This window comes from Venturia canescens, chromosome 2, assembly GCF_019457755.1.
Source record: "Venturia canescens isolate UGA chromosome 2, ASM1945775v1, whole genome shotgun sequence".
Lineage (NCBI taxonomy): Eukaryota > Metazoa > Arthropoda > Insecta > Hymenoptera > Ichneumonidae > Venturia > Venturia canescens.
The window spans coordinates 27974665-27996007 of record NC_057422.1 but is presented as its reverse complement, the minus strand read 5'-3'; the positions used below and the strand labels follow the sequence as shown (position 1 = coordinate 27996007).

Here is a 21343-nt window from a genome sequence, read left to right as displayed (position 1 = left end):
GGAGAAATATACCTTAGACATCAAGAACTATGGAGAAATACACCTGGACATTAAAAACTATGGAGAAATACACCTGCACATCAGAAACCATAGAGGAATATACCTAGACATCGAAACCCATAGAGGAATTATCCGAGACCACGAAAACCATGGAGAAACATACCTGGACATCGAAACCTGTGGAGCCGTCAACCTCGATCGCGAAAACCATGGAGGAATATACCTAGACATCAAGAACTATAGAGAAATACACGTGGCCATGAAAAACTATGGAGAAATACACTCGCACATCAGAAACCATGGAGGAATATACCTAGACATCGAAATCCATGGAGGAATTATCCGAAACCATGAAAACCATGGAGAAACATACCTGAACATCGAAAACTAAGGAGCTGTCGACCCAGACCTCGAAAACCATGAAAAAACATACCTTGACGACGAAAGCCATGGAGGAATATATCTGGACATAAAAAACTATGGGGTCGTCCACCTAGATATCGAAAATCGCGATAGAATGTACCTAAACCTAGTCCTCCAAAACCCATGAGCTATCGCCCTAGACATCCTCGAATAATCCAGCGGCGTCGACCAGAATTTTATATTTTTTTAGTTTTATTATTTATTATTTAATGTTATTCGTATTATTCAATTTTTTCATTTTATTGTATTATTATCATTTTATATTATAGTATAATATAATATATATATTATATTATATATTAATTATAATAAAATATTTATTATAATAATATTTTATTATTAATTAATATTAATAAATAAAATATATATTATATAATTATATACATATTTTATGCGCAAACCAGGAGCTGGTATTGCCCCCGCTGTGCGCCCATTCTCTGTCTCTCTCGCTCGGCGACGCAGAAGGAGAGGGGGTAGCCGCGTTCAGCGTAGTGCGTGACGTAGAGTGTGACAAAAGTAAGAAATCGTGCAAAGGACGTAAGTCCAAATGTAAACAAGCGTAACTTACGCCCCTCTGTCTCTAAGAAAATGAAAATCCCGAAATGATGGATTTTAAATCACTAACGTTACATATCTCAGGATCTACTGGACGGATTTACTTGCAACAAAGACCAATGGAAAGAGAAAAATCGAAAAAAAATCGTCACAAATTTTCAAGTTCTTTTATGAAATGGTTTTTTTGTGAGAGCCATTTGAAAATTCTGTGACGTCATAAAACCGGCATATTCGCGTATATAAGAGTAGCGGCAGGGCTCGCGCTGGCTTTTCTTTTGCGCTGCAGTTTTTCCTTTTAATACTTGGCGTCGAGCCGCTACCGCGTCTCTTGATTAGTCATTGTAGTAAAATAAAAAGATAAAAACATTAGGAGCGACGAAAGAATTATAAGGGCTGAGTTTGAACATGGCGATGAATGTGAGAGGAAACACTTTGAATGAGGTTTGAAAATGAAAAAGAAAAATTGTACATGGAAGAACTAGGTGAAAAGATGGGAATTATTTGCTGAGATGTTATTCAGCTAACTGAAGGATTGAAAGTTCCGGCCGCGATCGAGAAAAAGGGGGGGGGGGGGCGGGGGTCGAATCGATGTTTTCTGTAAGACAAATTGAGTATAGATTACAAACCATCTTCGAGAGGAAAGAAAGACCGACGAAACAAGACAGCAGAAGGTTTGGGGTACAATTAATTAGTCATTGTAGTAAAATAAAAAGATAAAAACATTAGGAGCGACGAAAGAATTATAAGGGCTGATTTTGAACATGGCGATGAATGTACGGGAAATATTTTCCATTCGGTTTGCATTGAGTTTAGCTATTATTGGAAAAGTGAGCAAAAAAAAACATCCATTCACTGGCCCATGTGCTATTCGTGAAGAATAGAAGCAAGTCTGAGATACCTTTGGGAATATAGTTAACGAATGAAGAAACCTAAGGAGAACTCAGTAAATTTTTTAAGTCATGTGCTCAAGGAAAACGGTATCTTTTCTTATTGGTCCCTCGTAACAACTCTATTTAAATGTTACATTCTTCAATTCGCGTCTTATATTTTAAACATGAAATTTTTCAATCCGAAAAAGTCATGCTGCGAATCAAACTGTATGAATCTGTTTTGATAATGGAATCCCAGGAAACTTAAGCCTTTCTTTTCAAAATTGTTCATCAAAAATTGAGCGTGATAGCTTGCCAGCAGTTGGGCATTAATTAGCAGCAGTCCAAAACGTTTATTGACATGAATTAACTCGTACCCAATAATATTGACGTTTCAAGAAAGGTTTATACGGATCATTTAAAAAATGAGTTGGCAGAAAACTGTATGAATTAGAACTCCCAAAACGTTTTCCTCTAAGGCTCCAGGATTTTATATAGAAGGTGAATAATTTTTGCTATTTTGGGTTCAGATGATTTGAATGATCAATTTCATCTCATTCCTGCTAAAAAATTATGAAGTTGTTTCGAACCGACGTTCGATTAGAGTATTTGTAACTGTTCTTATTTAATGTAGCCCTCAGTTTTTCTAGTTGTTTTACGCGGTGAAAAAAAATATCCTGCTTATACTCCATAATATTTATACCCGAATCAACATCACGTTCAAGGCGTGAAATAATTAAATTCATTCTTCATACGAATAAATTTGATGCTCTGGACAAAAAATATGTTTTCACACTTTCATTAAAAACAGAATCTTGTATTCACATCAATGCCTGCACTCATATTTTCATCTAAACAATTCCTTATTGAATAATGATCGATTGTCATGAACCTTGGCGCCAGACACACGATCCGTAGGGCCGCTTCTCTTCGGAGTCAACGTGGCCCGCGGTGAAGTTGGTGTTTGAGACATGTCTTAGTTATTCTTTGGGCCGCTTCTCCTCGGAGTCAACGTGGCCTTATGGTTTAGCTAATACTTGTTTTATGCGTTTATAAGAAATACGGTGTTCATGCGGTTTCGAGTCCAAGTTGACAGTTGCGTTGTAATTATTAACGAGTAACGGGGGTAAAAAGTATATAACTTTCATATTCAAAAAAGATTCAAGTTCCGGCTGTACCTAGGCGTCAGACACACGATCCGTATAACCTCTCCTTCTCCACGTTCATGTGACTTATAGTTTTCATAATGCTTGCTTTATGCACTTTTAGAAAATGCGATATTCATGTTATGCGGAGCTCATGTTTGTAATTTTTTTTCAATAATCAATAGATCTTTTACATTTAGATGTACATTGGGCCAATTCATTGCAAAATTATGTTATATGTTTTGCTTCCTCATCGAAGAAGCTTTGTGACGATGAAAAATTTTTTTTTCCAGTTTTCAATGTCAATGTGCTCAAAATGTTCCAAAACATCGAAAAATCATATCTAGAAAATATCCGGATGTGTGTGCGTGTGTGCGTGCGTGCGTGCGTGCATGCGTGTGAGTGTGTGCGTGTGTGTGTATGTTATGGTACTGCAAAATTCAAACGCTTATAACTCGGAAACGGTTTGAGATACAGGGCTACCGTTATACACAGATGTTAATTTATACAAGCTCTTCACTCTCTGATAATTTTGTCAGAATTTGTAAAAAATTACGAATCTGACGACGTTTTGAAATTTTATGACATTTTGAATTTTACAAAAATATGAATTTTTCAAAAAATCGTTCAACCGCTTCAATTTTTGGAAATCTTGTAAGATATTATGTATAAGTCTGTACTTCCTCTATACTTTTCAGCAAAGTTGTCAGAATTATTTAATTTCAGTGTAAATAGAAAAACAATGAAAATTGAAAGTTGCAAACTGTTTTTTCTGGTGGCTCGTCATTCAGTTGTTTTTTATGGATTTAAACAAAGAGATAAATTAAAGTTCGTAAAAGAAGGCAGAGAAAATAATGTATTTACATTATTTCCTTGTATACAAAAAAAATGCTGCAAATTGAAATTTGCAAATTGCTTCCTCAAGATGATCAAGATGCACGATGCTCAAAGCTTCCTCTATGAGGAAGCCAAAATGATAAATATAGCACCTCATAGAGGAAACTTTGAGCATCGTGCATCTTGATCATCTTGAGGAAGCAATTTGCAAATTTCAATTTGCAGCATTTTTTTAGGGTGCTTAAAAAAAATCGATTTTTTTTTTTTCGTGGGCCGAAGAGAGATGTTAGTACATATAAAAAAAGTGACTTTCCCAAACTTTGAGATTAAAAAAAATATATTTAGCGGTCCCACAAACGATATTTCTATGTTTTTTCCTATTTTGAGGAAAACTCGTTATGGAAAAAGTCTTAAAAAGTCATGAAACGTTATGCAAACATAAAATGCACTTTCTTTGTTGAATAAGTGAAATATTGTGAGCATAAAATACATTGGAATAATGCGCTGAACATGTGTATTCCAGTATACTACGCAAATTCATTGCAAAATTATGTTATATGTTTTTTGAATATTTAGCTCGGAAATAATTTTTCTCTGCGCTGAATATGAAGCATATTTTTCCCATGTTTTTTGCGAAGCCCCTAGCTCATGTAGCTGTTGAGCTTCGTCCTTGTCGTGGTCACAGTAGCTCTGTTTATATTGCTTCACGGTCTACAATGTAACAAGTACAAGTGCACTAGTACGAACAAAAATGTCATACGAACAGAAAAGTCTTTTGAGGGACCGTTTAATTAATGATTTTTTTTTTTAACACAAAGGTAAAGTCTCATGTATTCAAGGGTGAAGTGCATTTTATGTTTGCATAACGATTTATGATTTTTTTCATGACGTTTGTCCCCAAAACAGGAAAAAAAATACAAAAGTCGTTTGAGGGACCGTTATATATTTTTCAAAAGATCTGAAAATTTGAGTAAGTTATTTTTTTTACATATACTAACACCCCTCTTCGGCCCACGAAAAAAAAAAATATCGATTTTTTTTGAAGCACCCTAGTGTATATACATTTTCATGATTTTGCTGTTCATTTAGAGGTTAGTCCTGTCAAGTTGTTTTGATGAATTCATTTGTAATTTCAATAAATAATTAAGTAAATTGAAAAACTTAAATAAATTAATTTATTAAACGTAAATAATTTTTTTTTTTCAAATGTTGTTCAAATAGAAATAAAATTTTTTCAAATGTTGTTCAAATAGAAATAAAATGATTTTAAATACAAAAAATTAGTGTACTGCCATTCACAGCCTGGATTGAAAGGAACGTATTAATTTTTTAAATATTTTTTTCTTCCTAGGCCAGCAAATAAAAAAATATTTCGTAATGAATATAACCATAAGGACTGGATTTGAAAGAGTGATCCATGATATCATTTTTCAACCAGAAACAATACCCAAAGGAAAAGCTTTGGTGAAAGCAAATCATGTACGGAATGTCGAAGAACGGAGAACGAATGGAGAAAGTTTTTTAATCCAGGCTCAAGTTATAAGGCAAACTTCGGTCACATCTCCACCTTACTGTACAAAATTGAATGTGAGCATACAGGATTTTTTCATACTTATATCTATTTTCATTGTATCGATTATTATTAACTTCGTATAATACATTTTTCCAGATCAATGCAGTTCGGAAAGTCATTGGTGTTTCTTGCAATTGTGTTTACAATAAAAGCGGACGTTGTAAACATATAGCAGCATTAATTTACTATATCAACTGTGAAGACAGCTTAACCAAAACAGATTTTGAACAACAATGGTGTAACAAATTCTCTTTTCTTTTTTGTTTATCGTGTTCCTACTTGTACAGAGATTCACTCACATAGACGACATATATATATATATATGTTGAAGCATTGTAACAAACAACAAAATGATTTATTATAACATTGGCGTACAGTTGCACACATATTCCTTCTGACTCACAAGCCCAAAATAGTGATTGATTTTTTCTCCTTTTTGTTTTTTTTCTTTTACACAATGATATCGTACACGTTATAAATTTTTACGACTTTGATACAATGAATATACCTTGATATTTAATTTGAGATCATTTTGCAGGACATTCATCAATATGATACTAGAGATTAACTTATCTAATCTTGCTCCTTATTCCGACCGTTGCACCATCGATGTAGTGAATGTTCAGGTGGATATTTCGGTTGAAGCCTCGATGTACTGCGGAGGTGCTTTCGAATGCTTGACGTCCCTTTACGGTTACACGACGAGTCACAACTTTTTGTGATTGACCCAAGGTGACGCTCAGTTCGAGGCACGATCGATTCGAAGGAGTATTTTTATGGAGATTGTTTTTTGGGTTGAATACACTTTTTCTTTTCCCTCTTTTTTTATATATTGTGACGTGACATTTCTGCCCCGCCACTCGTACGGACGTTGTCGACCAGTGGACCGGGTTTACGGCCCTTTTGACGCCCCTCGACTCGTCGGGCGATGTTCGGACTGAGACTCAGCACCACGTAGCTCTTAAGTTTAGCTTAGAATGCGCCTATATTACCGACCGAGCGTTAATTACCTTCTGTGACTACCTTTTACCTCTGAGTGCAGGGCGGAGAGAGAATTTTAGTTTGCCTCTTTTTGAGTAATCATGACATTGCGTTTTGACAGTGGAGTTCGATATTGGAACGAGTTGGTGTTGTCGCTGCCACAGGGGCCTAGCCATTAAAACTTGTCGGCTGTCTCTCCGGCTGCTCGAGCCGATCTCGCTCGCAAGAACCCGTCCTCCCACACCGTCTACGAGCACCGAAAAACAATCTCGACCTGCGGGCGGTTGAAATAACACGCTGGCATTGGCCATTTCATGAACGCCGCCCGTGTATTTCCCGCCGTAGCAACCCCGAGTTGCACCGCCCGCACTACCGTAGATTCGGGTGTCAAAGTCCGCGGGAACCGGCGCCTCGTCAGGTGGGATCTGGGGGAGTTTTCCGGAGGTGAGGTGCTGTTTTGCCTGGTGGTTATTTTGTGGGCCCACCACGCATCCTAGACGTCAGGAATTGTGAGGGAGGCCTCCCCTCAGCCTTCCGGAGCTGCCCGCCGGATCCCCAAGAGGAAAGACACCCGGATCACGGTCATCTTGTAGGGAGGAGTGTTTCGAGTGAGCGGGAAAGGTAAGAGCAGTGGAGGAGTCAGTATTCGATCCGATCGTGCAACAAACGTAACAGCAATTACGACTCTGACGCAATCCCCGTTTGAAAATCCCGCGCGGCAGCGCGAACCCCGAGTTCGCGCTCGGGTTCGCGCCTAACGCGTGAAGCGCTGCAGTACCTGGGCCTCGTGGTGGGGATAACGCCGAATCGCGAGGACCGCTCGCACGCACCAATTAGTCTTTCTTCGAGCATCGTTACGACGAGTCCACAACCGAGTCTTCCCAGAGTCGAGTTTTCATGGTCCTGGTGCGGCGAGCGTGTTCCTCGGTAAGTCCACGTCTCTTTCTCCATCGAGTTCGTTAGATAAGTCGAGTCCTTTTTCGAGTTTCGGAATCTAGTTCCGGTTTTGTAGAGTATTTTTGCTTTGGCCGTTGTAGTCGGGCACGGGGCCGAAGTATCGAGCGAGATTGTGGCCGATACTTCCCGTGTTCATTCTTTAGTACGGCAGTTTTGCGTGGCTCGACTTGCCTATCGAACTCACAGTCCATTTGGTCTTCGCGTTAATTAATTACAGTCTTGTTCATTCAAATATTCCGAACATATCGAGTTCAAATCTGTTGTAATGTGTTATTAAGCGCTGGAACCTTCCACGCAGTAAAGTTGTTCTCTCTCTCTCTCTCCCTGCACGCGCTGAGGCTCTCGCCGGCCGGTTCGTTCGCGCCTTTGTTTTCGTTCCGTCTCTCTTGCTCGCGGGGTCGCGCGTCGTTTATACAGCAGTACTTTCTATCTTTTGTGTTGAATATTTCTCGAGTCTTTCTTTTGCCTGAGCCTTCACGCTACGATGTCTACTGCGTGTCGTATTTTGATCACTTTCCGATATATTTTTGCGAGCGGCGTTACGCCCTAAATTTCAATCCGTCTCATATCGTCCCAACGTTAATTTTTCTATTACTTTATTTTCTAACCCCCTCTCGATCGACCGGGTGCCGCTACCTTTTGCCTTGCATTACCTGCGACACCGTTCGTTCTGACGTGGGTTATCTTTTGCCTATTACCTCCAGCCCCGCTTGTCGGGTTACTGGCTACCTGTTACCTGCCATGTCAGAGCACCGGTTGTCGTCTATCTACGGCACCTGTGAGATCGCGGGGCGAATCGCTAATCATGTTCACCCGGCGGATTCGCGCCCGCCGTACGCGAATTTCCATCGTCGCGGCGCAAGACCTAACCGTTGTACGCTCGGACTCGTCAGCGACTTACTTCCCCCCCCCGGTTTTGTTTTATATCGCATCCACTCTATTTCTAATATGTCTCTCGCTGTATTCTGATCTATTCATCGAGCTTTCGAATAAATTGTGAAACCTTTTCTGAATTACTTGATTTGTGTCGGCTATATTTTTTTGTTGCGTTATGAATTGTTACTCTCTCCCAAGGATCCCCCCCTCTACCTTTTGTACCTCAGCTGAGCTGAGTAGCCGGACCGTCCTCGGTCACTTGTTTCCCTCGTGCTCTCTATATTCTAATTTTGCCTGACGTTACCATCGCGAGATCCGACGAAATTCAAGTCGATTCATTCGGCGGTACTTTGTACCTGGCGCCCAGTCCGTTCTCGCAGCCGGAGAGTAGCGCGAGGCGAGGTGAGTGAGCCGGGAAGGGACGAATCGTACCTCCCCGGGAAAAATTCGTTACAATATATATGTCCACAGTATGAATTATGCGACGGTTACAGACAATATAGCGTTTGATGACGGCGTGGTTGACGCAGACATATAGATATCGTTATACAGATCTATACAGAGATTAACAATTATATGTTCACGGTAAGGTGGTCGACAATCAAGTGTCCTTTCTCGATCGCACGGTTGAGCGACAGCTCGGATCGACCAATCAATTTTTCGGGAGAAGGGGCAAACTCCCTACTCGCTCACACACTACCTTACATTTATCCCCCTTATTTCGTGAATAAGATGACAAACGAATTAGTGAAGACACATTATGCGCGAAATAACAATGTACAGTACGAATGACTCGTTACGAGCCTCCATTAATAGAATATTTTTAACGGTAACTTAACATAATCCCTTTTTTTTTTTTTTTCGCATTTAATACCGACAAGCACGAGTAAGCTAAACTGGGCTGATGTATTTTTTTAAGCTACATCGATTATACACATTTTTTACGACATTGTGATTATCGGGATCTACTAGCATAAACGCGTTTTTTCCGATAATTTTCGCAATCCTGTATGGTCCCTGATAGAGGTGGAAAAATTTGGCAGTCACCCGTTCGTGAGCCCTGGATTGAAATGGTACTCTGAGTAAAACAAGATCACCGATTGACAATGTAACTTTGGAGACATTACGTTGTGCATTCTTTCTGTGCTCAAATTGTGCTTTTATACGTGTATTGGCGAGCATAATCTTATCATGATGACTGACTCTAATCCCTTGGGGAAATGTGACCAGCGCATCGATTTTTTCCGTCGGACGTTCCCCGAAATGCAACTCGTGTGGAGTAAATCCAGTACTGGAGTGTACAGTGACATTTAAAAATGATTCGATGTTAGCAATGTGTAATGCCCATTTGGTATGTACGTCGGAACACAGTGTGCGGAATAACGGACCCAATTCCCTCATAACGCGCTCGGTAGGATTACTTTGCGGATGTCGGATTGAGGAAAAGGTAATTTTAATTCCTTCTTGAGCGAGTCGGGACCTCCATATAGGTGACGTGAATTGAGTACCATTATCGGAAAGAATGGTCACCGGTTTACCGACTTCCTTGAGATAATTCGTAAGAATCCATTTCAATGCTGCTCTAGTATTGGCCTTGCGTAACGTATATAATTTGACATATTTTGAAAATGCATCAAGCACAACAAAAATGTATTCGGTACCTCCGACGGATCGAGGTAAAGGACCATAAAAATCGACCGTCACTAGCTCATTAGGTTGACTAGCGGGGATTAAATTAAATTCTCCCTGCATGGAATAGTTAAGGCATTTTACTCTCTGACATAGGTCACAGCTGAGTACGTATTGCTTAACCTGATCGCTCATGCGATCCCAATAAAAATGATTCCGAATATATGCCAACGTCTTCGAGATACCAGGGTGCCCGAGTTTATGATGAGTGAATTCGATCATTCGCTTCCCCAGTTCAATGGGAGTGACAACCAACCACCGATTATCTGTTGAGGCTCTAAACAAGATTTCGTGTTGTATTTGGTAGGGCATAGCTGCATTACTATCGCGTACGAGGGACATAAGCTTCAATATATGTTCGTCATTCTGCTGAAGTTTTTTAATATTTTTTAAATCCCTTTGTAGTGATTTTGGCAAAGCATCCCATGATTTTGATAATTTAAACTGGTTATACGATACCGATTTGTCTTTATTCTGGACGGTCAAATTTGCAGTGATTTTAGCGATGATGAGGTGGTGGGGATTTTTTATAGCCTCGAAATTTCCATTCGGGTTTCTACTGAAGAAATCTGCGACGAGATTATCCGCACCCGTACAATGTGAAACTGTAAAGCTATATTGCTGTAAATAGAGACTCCATCTGATGAGTCGAGATGTATGAAATGAGGTAGTATTCAAGAAGGTAAGGGCTTCGTGATCGGTGATGATCTGAAAATGAGCACCGACTAGATACACCCGCCATTTACTAATTGCATACACGATCGCGAGTAGTTCCTTTTCACTAGTGTTATAATTCGATTCAGCGGCGTTGAGACAACGGCTAACGAGAGAAATGATATAATTGTCACCCTCAGCATCAGTTTGATACAAGATACCGCTGATTCCCGTATCTGAGGCATCTGTTTGAATTTTGAAAGGGAGGCTTGATATCACGTGACTAAGCATCACGCTATTTGCAAAACAATCCTTTAAAGCCTGAAACGCTTTAGAATGATCCTCAGTCCATCTCCACACACTCTTGCTTTTCAAAAGATCGCGAAAAGGGTCAATAAAATGAGAGTGACGAACGCTGAACTGACGATAATACGTACAGACGCCAATAAATGACTGCAGTTCCTTGCGATTCGTGGGTTCAGCAAAATTGCGAATTATTTCCAACTTATCATGAGCAGGCTTGATGCCTTCAGTCGAAAGTATGAAGCCGAGAAAACTCACTTCCTTTCTGAAGAAGAGGGACTTATCAAGCCTTAATGTGAACTTGTGTTCTTGTAACCTGTGAAACAATGCATCGATATGTTTTAAGTGTTCGTCCACCGTTTGCGAATAAATTAAGAGATCATCGATGTAACAGGTTACAAATGAATCGAACTCGTTACCAAGGGCCATATTTAAAGCGCGGATAAATCCGCTCCCAGCAGTTTTTAGGCCAAAGGGAATCCTACAAAATTGGTAGAGTTGTGAGCCATACAAAAAAGCCGTATATGGTCGTGACTCTACCGACAGAGGAATCTGCCAATATCCATAGGCCAAATCTGTAGTGGAGAGAAATTTCGTCCCATGATATTTCTGTAATAACTCATTAATGAGCGGGGGGGACTCATTATCAGATTCAATAATATCATTGATGAACCTAGCGTCGAGACAAATCCGAATACGACCGTCCTTTTTTCGAACTATTCTCAGTGGATTGCAATATTGACTGGATGATCTTTCAATGATGCCCGCTTCTACCATTTCTTTTAATTCCTGACCTACAGCTTCGCGCAGTGCGAATGGAATCGGATACGATTTCCGAACGATCGCCTTTGAATCCTTTAGATGAATTTTGTGTTCATAGCTCCCTGCTCCGCACGTTTCATACGAAAATAAATAACGATATTTCACAAAAAGCTGGTGAAATTGGTTCCGGCAGTCCTCAGAGCATTCCGGTAACGAATCAACAATCACTTGAACATCTGACAAATATTCTTTTTCTTCATTGGTTTTATATAAATTACTACATTCGTACGATTCAACGCGAGCAAATTTTATTTCATTGAACGGCTCCGATTCCAGTTCCTCGATCTCGATATTTACTTCGCAATCAGTCATTTTTGTTTTTTCGTTGTTTTTTATATAAGCTGAGTTTAATTCTTTACTACTCTGCCCATCGGAGCATACATTGTCGAGAATAGCTTTCTTAATTTCAACCCTTTCGACACTGCCGTTGGCGCTATCCCCCATCCGTGCGTATTCGGTGTCGTCTGCAGGATAGCTTGTACGTAGAATTTGTATATATGTAATATCTTCATCTTTTGTCACGTTTATTTTATCGGGCGCGATTTTACCAAACGATACGAGTTCCGCCGGAATGTTTTTGTGATTAACAGTTATCGTTTTATAACAGAAATCTATGATAGTACCCGTACGGCTCATCCAATCACTGCCTAGAATCATAGGACTTGATAAATGAGGGACTACGAGAAAGACTGTTTCAATTTTTTGTTCCCCTATCATAATCTCGAGGCGAATCTGTTTCCTTACCGGCGTAGATTTTTTTCCTATAGCGCCAAGCACTACGATATTCGACACGGGCAGTTCGACAAGCGCGTTTATGTTTTTTAGATAATTGTAAAATTCTTCTGAGATACAGGTTATCTGGCTGCCGGTATCCAATAAAGTCTGAGTGGGAAATTGACATTGAAATGTTATTACGTGGGGACATAAAGATAATTCGAGTGAACTTTCTTTTTTGGGCATTTTCATATCCGTTTTGATTGTTGACGTGAGGTCCTCGAATAGATCATAGGGTGTACGGCGCACGTGGGGACCTTGGCTCATGGCACCGCATATTAGTTTAAATCTTGAGACTCAGTAGATTCACTTGAGAATTGTGGTGGTGGAAATGCTATCGACTCACCAGGAAGTTCATTAGCATGATACGTCGGAGGGGGTACGGAAAGATCTGGAATAGGATACCACGGCTGGGCATTGACGTCTATCCCCCGAGCACGATATGCGGTCGGGTGCGTGTTCAAATTATTATTCTGCGGATTATTAGCCTGGCGTGAATAGCCACTACTGCCGCTAGTATTTGGTGAATTATTCGAACTCAAACTATTGTTATTATTGTTTGCATTCGGGGTTACAGCACGTCTAACATCGCGATTACGACTTTCTTCATATGAAGAGTCAAGTTGAGCGAGAGCTCGGGCTACTACATTGATATCACCGTAATCAATTGTCACTAAAGCGTCACGAGCTCTCATCGGTAGTTGCTGAACGACACTATAATTGATTTCGTATTGATCGATTTTGGGAGTGAAATATTGCGTGGCGCTGGCCTGTTGATGAAAATACGTTTGCATGGGACCGTTCGACGGATCATATCAACGCGCGGACCACTGTGCTTTTAAACGCACCTGTGTCGGGATCGAATAAAATTCGTCTATGAATGACTTTTTGAATTCTTGGAATGTTTTATGTACCCCTTGTTGAGCCCGATACCAATCTTTCGCCCGCCCCTCTAATAACGTCTCCAATACTAACAGTTTGCAATCGTCCGGTACCTTTTTGATTAGAAAATATTTCTCCACACTCTCCACGAATTCATTAGGATTTAATCGGAAATCATTTCCAAATCTTGGTGGTTTAATGTTTAAATTCATTGACTGTATACCTCTCACCAGCCCGTTGAGCATACCTGTTCTTGTTTCCGGTGGCTCCTCACTTGAAAATGATGCATGTCGTAAATTCTCATTCTCGGCTCGCAGTTGCCGGACTTGTTCATTCATTCTGATCATGTCATTCCGCATGTCTTCTATTTCGTTAACGAGTCTCACTCTGACGTTCTCCCACTCTATACGTTGCCGGTTGATACGTTCTCTATCAATTCGCAATTGCTCGACTTCAGGAGCAACGTTACCTGCTACAGGATTATCATTCGTATTATTTAGTGACATATTTAATAACATAGGATTATCACTGTTCTCGAACGATTTCGCAGGCACTTGTTTTTTTGTTTTAGAACGAGTATTCATGAGATACTATCTATTTGTACATCCGATCAAAACAAGGTCATAAATTATTACACAAACACTTTCTTTGCTAGGGATTTGAATTCGATTTATGAAGAGAAGTGAAATGATCTCGGTTTCGAAATGTGTTTTCCACGACGTATTTCGTCGTGGCCCCACGTCGGGCGCCAATTGTAACAAATTCTCTTTTCTTTTTTGTTTATCGTGTTCCTACTTGTACAGAGATTCACTCACATAGACGACATATATATATATATATATGTTGAAGCATTGTAACAAACAACAAAATGATTTATTATAACATTGGCGTACAGTTGCGCACATATTCCTTCTGACTCACAAGCCCAAAATAGTGATTGATTTTTTCTCCTTTTTGTTTTTTTTCTTTTACACAATGATATCGTACACGTTATAAATTTTTACGACTTTGATACAATGAATATACCTTGATATTTAATTTGAGATCATTTTGCAGGACATTCATCAATATGATACTAGAGATTAACTTATCTAATCTTGCTCCTTATTCCGACCGTTGCACCATCGATGTAGTGAATGTTCAGGTGGATATTTCGGTTGAAGCCTCGATGTACTGCGGAGGTGCTTTCGAATGCTTGACGTCCCTTTACGGTTACACGACGAGTCACAACTTTTTGTGATTGACCCAAGGTGACGCTCAGTTCGAGGCACGATCGATTCGAAGGAGTATTTTTATGGAGATTGTTTTTTGGGTTGAATACACTTTTTCTTGCTCCCCTAGCCGAAAGTACGCACTTTCCGGCCGCATTTCAGGCCGGGAAGAGCATTTTTCGTGGCCGGCTAACTCGGCTAACTTCAGTGTGCTCTGACGATATTTTTGCGGCCGGTGATCCTTTAACATTTCGATATATGAATGTGAAGCCTGTATTCGTTGCCATGATTTTGTTTATTCGTTGCCAAGCATCATTATTATTTGCTTCAAGCGGGCGCGTATAGCGTAGCTTTTATCATTCATGTTATGCGCTATACTGCCATAAACCCGGACGAATAACATACATTTGTTCGTTCAGATGCGAAAACAGAAAATAATGTAACCGAACTAATAAAATGAATATGGTCGTCCGGAATAATGTTGTATTTCCAAATTCCAGGTTCATAGGAAAGCACATATTCATATAAATTGTCAAGTATAGTGGGAAATATTCATATATAAAAATTGTTAACTATCATGGGACTTTGAATCAGACATGTATCAACGAATTATTTATTTGTACTAATAATATTGTTGTATCATTGTGTGATATTTTGTGTGTGTTTTTTTACTTTTTGTTTATGTTTTTAATGCCCGCCCCGACCAGCAAAACCTCGGTTTCGCCTCGGTCCTGCAAAAGTCGGGCGGGCATCCCCCCCCCCCCCCCCCTCCTCGCAATTGCTAGTAATTATTGAACGTACTTTCGGCTACGGGATCAAGAAAAATAGTATACAACCCACGGCCCAAATGTTAGATGCCCTGGCATGTGCGACATGAAGGCCTCGGCTTCGCCTCGGCCTTCATATAGCACATGCCAGGAAATCCAACTTTCGGGCCTAGGGTCGTAATATACTATTTCTTTTCCCTCTTTTTATATATATATATGTCCACAGTATGAATTATGCGACGGTTACAGACAATATAGCGTTTGATGACAGCGTGGTTGACGCAGACATATAGATATCGTTATACAGAACTATACAGAGATTAACAATTATATGTTCACGGTAAGGTGGTCGACAATCAAGTGTCCTTTCTCGATCGCACGGTTGAGCGACAGCTCGGATCGACCAATCAATTTTTCGGGAGAAGGGGCAAACTCCCTACTCGCTCATACACTACCTTACAATGGGGAAAACCGACTGCTCGTCAATTGGCGCAAGAAAAGTATTCAAAAGGAAAATATTTCTGTGAAATGTTTTCTTCCCAAAAGAAGTTCAAGGTGAATACAAACAAGCTAGACCCGACGAGCTTGACGACACCTTCACCACTACGGACAATCATGCTTGAAGCGAAGAAAAATAAAAACGAAAAAGTAATTAATAACTTAATAAATGACATGTTAAAAACAGTAGAAGTGTTTCTTGAAAAAGATGAGTGCGAGAGGTATTTAAATATATTCTTTTTAATGTGCGATGCAAAAGCGACGTACATAACAAGTCAAGGGATTGAAAAAAATCTTCACGATTTTTACGTCAAGAAAATCGTTATGTCAAGATACGATATTATAAATTTGTGCTGTGAAACACTGAATCAGTCCAAATGTAATGAGTGGTTTCTTGCCAGAAATTTAAGAATATCTGCGAGTAAAAGTGCTCACAGTATTAAGAGGGGCGGGATCAAAATTCCGAATCGGAAATGACTAGAAAGTTCGAAATTCCGAAATTATTAGTTTATACCCAAACTCTGTTGGAAAAATCATAATACCGAAATTTTTTTGACAGATTTACCCATATAACGAAAATAATACTACATTCAAGAATTAAATGACAACGTTCACGTGACCAACTGGTATAGCGTCGACAACAAAACTTAGGAAAAAGCAACTATCAACTTCCTAGAATCAGAGAGTTCAAAATTCCGAAAAATTGCCTAATTAGAAATTTGACTTCCTGAAAAGCTAAGCTTCCTACGGTGAAAATTTCCGAAAAAAAAGAGTAAGCAGGCTAAATTTCCGTATTTAACCCTCTCGGACCGTATGTTGCTTCTACGCAACACGCGCTTCCAGGCCCAATGAAACTGCATCGGTCAGTAAGGTCGGGGTTCTAACTGCCTATTTCAATCAAGCAAGGTTAGATTGCACCTTAGATACTCCTAAATCAAGAGATAAACTGCTTTAACTCATCGAAATATCAATATGAAGTCGGCGTTTCATGTTGAGTTGGCGTTGTGTGAAAAGGTGCTTTAGTTATCGCAAAAGAAAAGTGGGTATAAATTTTTTTTTCGTACTCCAAACGTTATTTCCTTTCAAAGGGAAGCTAATATGATGTATTTAAGGTATTCGGTGCTAGATTCATTCGTAAATTTTCCTGATTTTGCTCCCCAAGGACCTGGTACTGCGCGCAGCGAACATTCAAAAATTCATATTTCCGAACAAAAAAACCGAAATGTCACAATGGATTCGGAAACTAGAAAGTATTTTGAGATAAAATTATGAAGGGAATCATTTTCGGTCAACGCGAAATAGGTCTCGGTCTGAGAGGGTTAATATAGTTACTATAAAAAATGAAGAGTGATCCAAAACTGTACAAGAATTCTACCACGCAAGAAATCGTCGAAAATATGTTATACCGAAAGATCAAAACTCCGAAAAAGTTTTACCCGAAAAACCAAAATTCCGAAAATTCGGATAAGTAGTAAGGCTATACCAGTTCTAACTCTGGGATCTCAGGGGGGAGCGGGGACGGGGGAGCGCGGGGACCGTTGCGGGGCTGCATGGTATGTGGAGGGGGAAGGTTCTCGGACAGCGGGGGTGCGGCGGCACTTTGAAGAGACAAAAAATTTGGGACAAAGGTTTTTTTTCACCGCACCCTCCAATGACGGATTTATGTTTCCGGTATCAGATTGTATTGGACGAAATTTTGTGCTCTTTCCAAAGATGATCTCAATTATCGGACTCCGTGACCTACGATGTTTGCATGTCACACTAATGACAAATTTATGTGTTTTGTGTTACATTTTTTTGTATTCTTGAGGTGGTGCAAGTTCCGACAAGATTTCTGTTTTCAAAACCAGTTTTAACCGATGGGCTCTTAGGGGGAGTGCGACAACGGGGAAGCGCATTGCGGGGGCTGCATGGTGTGTTGAGGTTCTCAGGGTAACAAAGAGGGGGAGAGGGGATGCAGCGGTCCTGTTTGCGGCATTGCATAGACAAAGTATATTTTCAGGAATAAAAAGAACTCGTGGATGCCCCCCCCCCCCCCCCCTCGAATGACTGATTTATGTTTCCTGCGGAGTTTTAAGAAAAGTCAGTTGAGAAGAAAAGTGCTCTCAATTATTGGAATCCGTGACGGAGACCCCTAATGAGAAATTTATGTGTCCCATATTACATATTTTTACATTCGTGAGATGGTGATGAGATTTCTTTAAAAATGCACCTGCCCTTCCCTCCAACTTTTGACTTGAGAGATGTTTAGAAGAATGTTTTCCGAGAAAAAAAAAATGTTCACATTGGACTAGAAATCTTTACAGAGATGCACTCGCTCAATGACAGATTTATGTGTCCGGTGTTGCACATTTTTAACCTGCAGAGGCATTTCTCAAAAGGCGCAAGAAGGGATTTTTGAAGTCAACCGCACCTCCTCGATTAGATCCTGGGTACCACATTCGAGTTTCCAGAAAAGTCAAGATTTTTCCTCCCTCCTACTCATCCCCACCTCAGAAACGAAAAAACGCGTATATAAAATGAAACAATTTTGAGGAAGGTTCAGACTCTGTTGAGACGACGTAACAGTTACATTTCGAGTCAAATTTCGTTCAGCGCATCATGTCTCTCACCGTCGACATCGCTACCGAGCAATTGCTGCGTATGCAAGCAACTCTCCTGCGGACGTTGGAGCAATTTTTGGTGTGGGAACACCAGTGTGATACCCTCATCGAATCACTGGAGGAGCAAGTTCGATCGAAACGACCGCGACTGGGATATCACCACTCGGTCACTTCGCAAATCTTGCGTCTCGAATGTTTGAAGCAGGCAACACGCCAACGCTTCATACATTGGGGCGGAGGATTAAATGATCATGGATTAACATGGTGTGAAATTGACAGCGCATTTGAAAATCGCTTGTCAACCGGTGCTGTGATTAATCGTGATCATATCGACCCACGAAAGTTTCTATTGGATGCGCGTGAGCTTGTTGAAGAACAAGTGCAGGCTCATATTTGCAAATATAATAGTATAAAAGTGAACACTTCGTTTAACGGAGAGTTTACCGTGGGCGATATAAGCGGGCAAATAAAAATGTCAACACGGGAAATGTTGAACTTTTCACAACATCGGACTTGAGTGAGTGGTATCGGAAGCGAGTCGTGGAGCCGACTCTGAGATCGCTCGAGGAGTTCCAGGAGAGTGACAGTGGCTGGACATTAACATCAATAACAAATTTAACTGTGAACATCAACAAGTACAACGCTTTGCGGGCGGGATGTCACGTTTCATTGGCGAAACGTATACAGTTGAAAAGAGCGGTGGTAAATGTGAAATCGGCAGATAATGCGTGTTTTGGATGGGCTATGACTGCTGCACTTTATCCAGCAGAAAAAAACAGCGATCGCACATCCTCTTACCCGCATTATTCAACGATATTCGACTTCCAAGGCATCAACTTCCCTATGACGTTGGACCAGATTGGGAAATTTGAGAAGATGAATAATCTCTCAATCAATGTCTATAGCGAGAAGGAGGAAGTCATTCTACCAGTCCGCGTGAGCAAGGAGAAGAAAGAGCGACACTTCAACTTGCTTTACATCGAAGACGTGTCGGGATGTGGAATTGGACACTTCGCGTGGATCAAGAATTTATCCCGGCTCGTCAACTCACAGCTCAATTCTGATGGGCACAAGAAATACATCTGTGATCGGTAAGTATTTTTAATATACAACTGTATACATTTCTTTACGATTATGATAATATACTGTAAATATTTGAAATTTTTTATTGTTATAGATGCCTTCATTACTTCCCAACCATTGATAAGCTGCAGTTCCATGAGGTGGATTGTGGCGTTATCAACGATTGTGCCGTTCGACTACCAGCTGAGAACGACAAATGGTTGGAGTTTACCAATGCCAATCGGAAGGAGCGTCTCCCGTTCGTGGTATACGCCGACCTCGAATGCATCTTGGAGAAGACCAGCGCTGAAGAAAGGGAGAAAAATAAGAGCCAACATCATCGCGTCTTCAGCGTTGGATATTATGTAAAGTGCTCCTACGATGATTCGCTTTCGGGATACCACGAACGCCGAGGTGAGGACTGCGTGGAACGGTTCGTAGAAGAACTTAAACAATTAGCTTTGCGCGTAGAAAAGATTCTTCTTACGAACGTTCCGATGAAAGAATTGTCTCCGCAAGAGTGGAGGAAATTTCGGGAAGAAAAAGAGTGCCATATTTGTGAGAAACCTTTTGTCGAGGGTGACGAGCGTGTTCGCGATCATTGCCACCTGACAGGGCAATTCAGAGGTCCGGCTCATTCAAATTGTAATTTAAACTATCAGAATTCGTTTTCCATGCCAATAGTTTTCCACAATTTATCCGGTTATGATGCACATTTTATAATTAAAGAAGTAGCAACTGCGTTCGCGGGGAAAATCGACTTGCTCCCAATAACAAAAGAAAAGTACATCTCCTTCTCGAAAACGGTTCAAACAGGCAAAGACACGCAGAAAAATATAAAATTGCGTTTCATTGACTCGTTCAGATTTCTCAATACGAGCCTAGACAAATTAGCATCCTTTTTAACTGTAGATAAACTCGCGACGTTAAAGTCGCAATTCTAAGATGTAGACCATTTTCATTTATTAACACGGAAAGGTGTCTTCCCGTACGAGTATATTGACAGTTTCGAAAAGTTGGATGAAACGGAGCTTCCACCGCGGGAAGCATTTTACAGCTCTTTAACTGATTCAACAGTTTCCGAGAAGGAGTATGCACATGCGAAAAATGTGTGGGAACGATTTTCAACGCGAACGCTCGGCGAATACAGCGATTTATACTTGAAGACTGACGTATTACTATTAGCCGATATCTTTGAGAATTTTCGCGATACTTGCCTGAAAAGTTATGGTCTTGACCCTGCGTTTTACTACACTCTCCCCGGATATACCTGGGATGCCATGATGAAATATACAAAAGTAAAGTTTGAATTGCTCACAGACATCGACATGGTATTGTTCGTGGAGAGAGGTATCCGAGGTGGTCTTAGTCAATGCTCCAAAAGACATGCCCGTGCCAATAACAAGTACATGAACTCGTATGACCCATCTATTCCATCGTCATACTTGATGTATGTTGATGTGAACAATTTGTATGGTTGGGCAATGAGTCAACCACTGCCGTATGCAGATTTCGAATGGATTGAAGACCTTGCCAACTTCAACATCGAGTCTCATCCATTTGAATCTGAAATTGGCTATATTCTTGAGGTTGATCTGGAATATCCGAAACACTTGCACGATGCACATAGTGATTTGCCATTTTGTCCAACGCATGACAAACCTCCGGGCGCGAAGCAAGAGAAGCTTCTTGCCACGGTGAATGCGAAAAAACGATATGTCATCCACTATAGTGCATTACAGCAGTGTTTGAAACATGGTTTGACAATCACTAAAATTCATAGAGTCTTGAAGTTTAAGCAATCTTCCTGGCTCAGAACATACATTGATTTGAATACACAGTTTCGTACACGTGCGAAAAAT

At 40.4% G+C, this 21343-nt stretch overlaps 1 protein-coding gene across 3 annotated transcripts in view; it reads left to right on the top strand.

Moving 5' to 3' along the window:
• Positions 1 to 5784, top strand: part of LOC122407180 (uncharacterized) — a 59958-nt gene extending 54174 nt beyond the window's left edge. For all 3 annotated transcript variants that reach the window (XM_043413211.1, XM_043413210.1, XM_043413212.1), the window contains 2 exons: positions 5181 to 5416; positions 5499 to 5784. In XM_043413211.1, the coding sequence (XP_043269146.1) occupies positions 5181 to 5416; positions 5499 to 5705 (443 nt within the window). In that variant the 3' untranslated portion in view covers positions 5706 to 5784. The remainder of the gene's footprint in view (positions 1 to 5180; positions 5417 to 5498) is intronic.
• The last annotated feature ends 15559 nt before the right edge of the window (positions 5785 to 21343 follow it).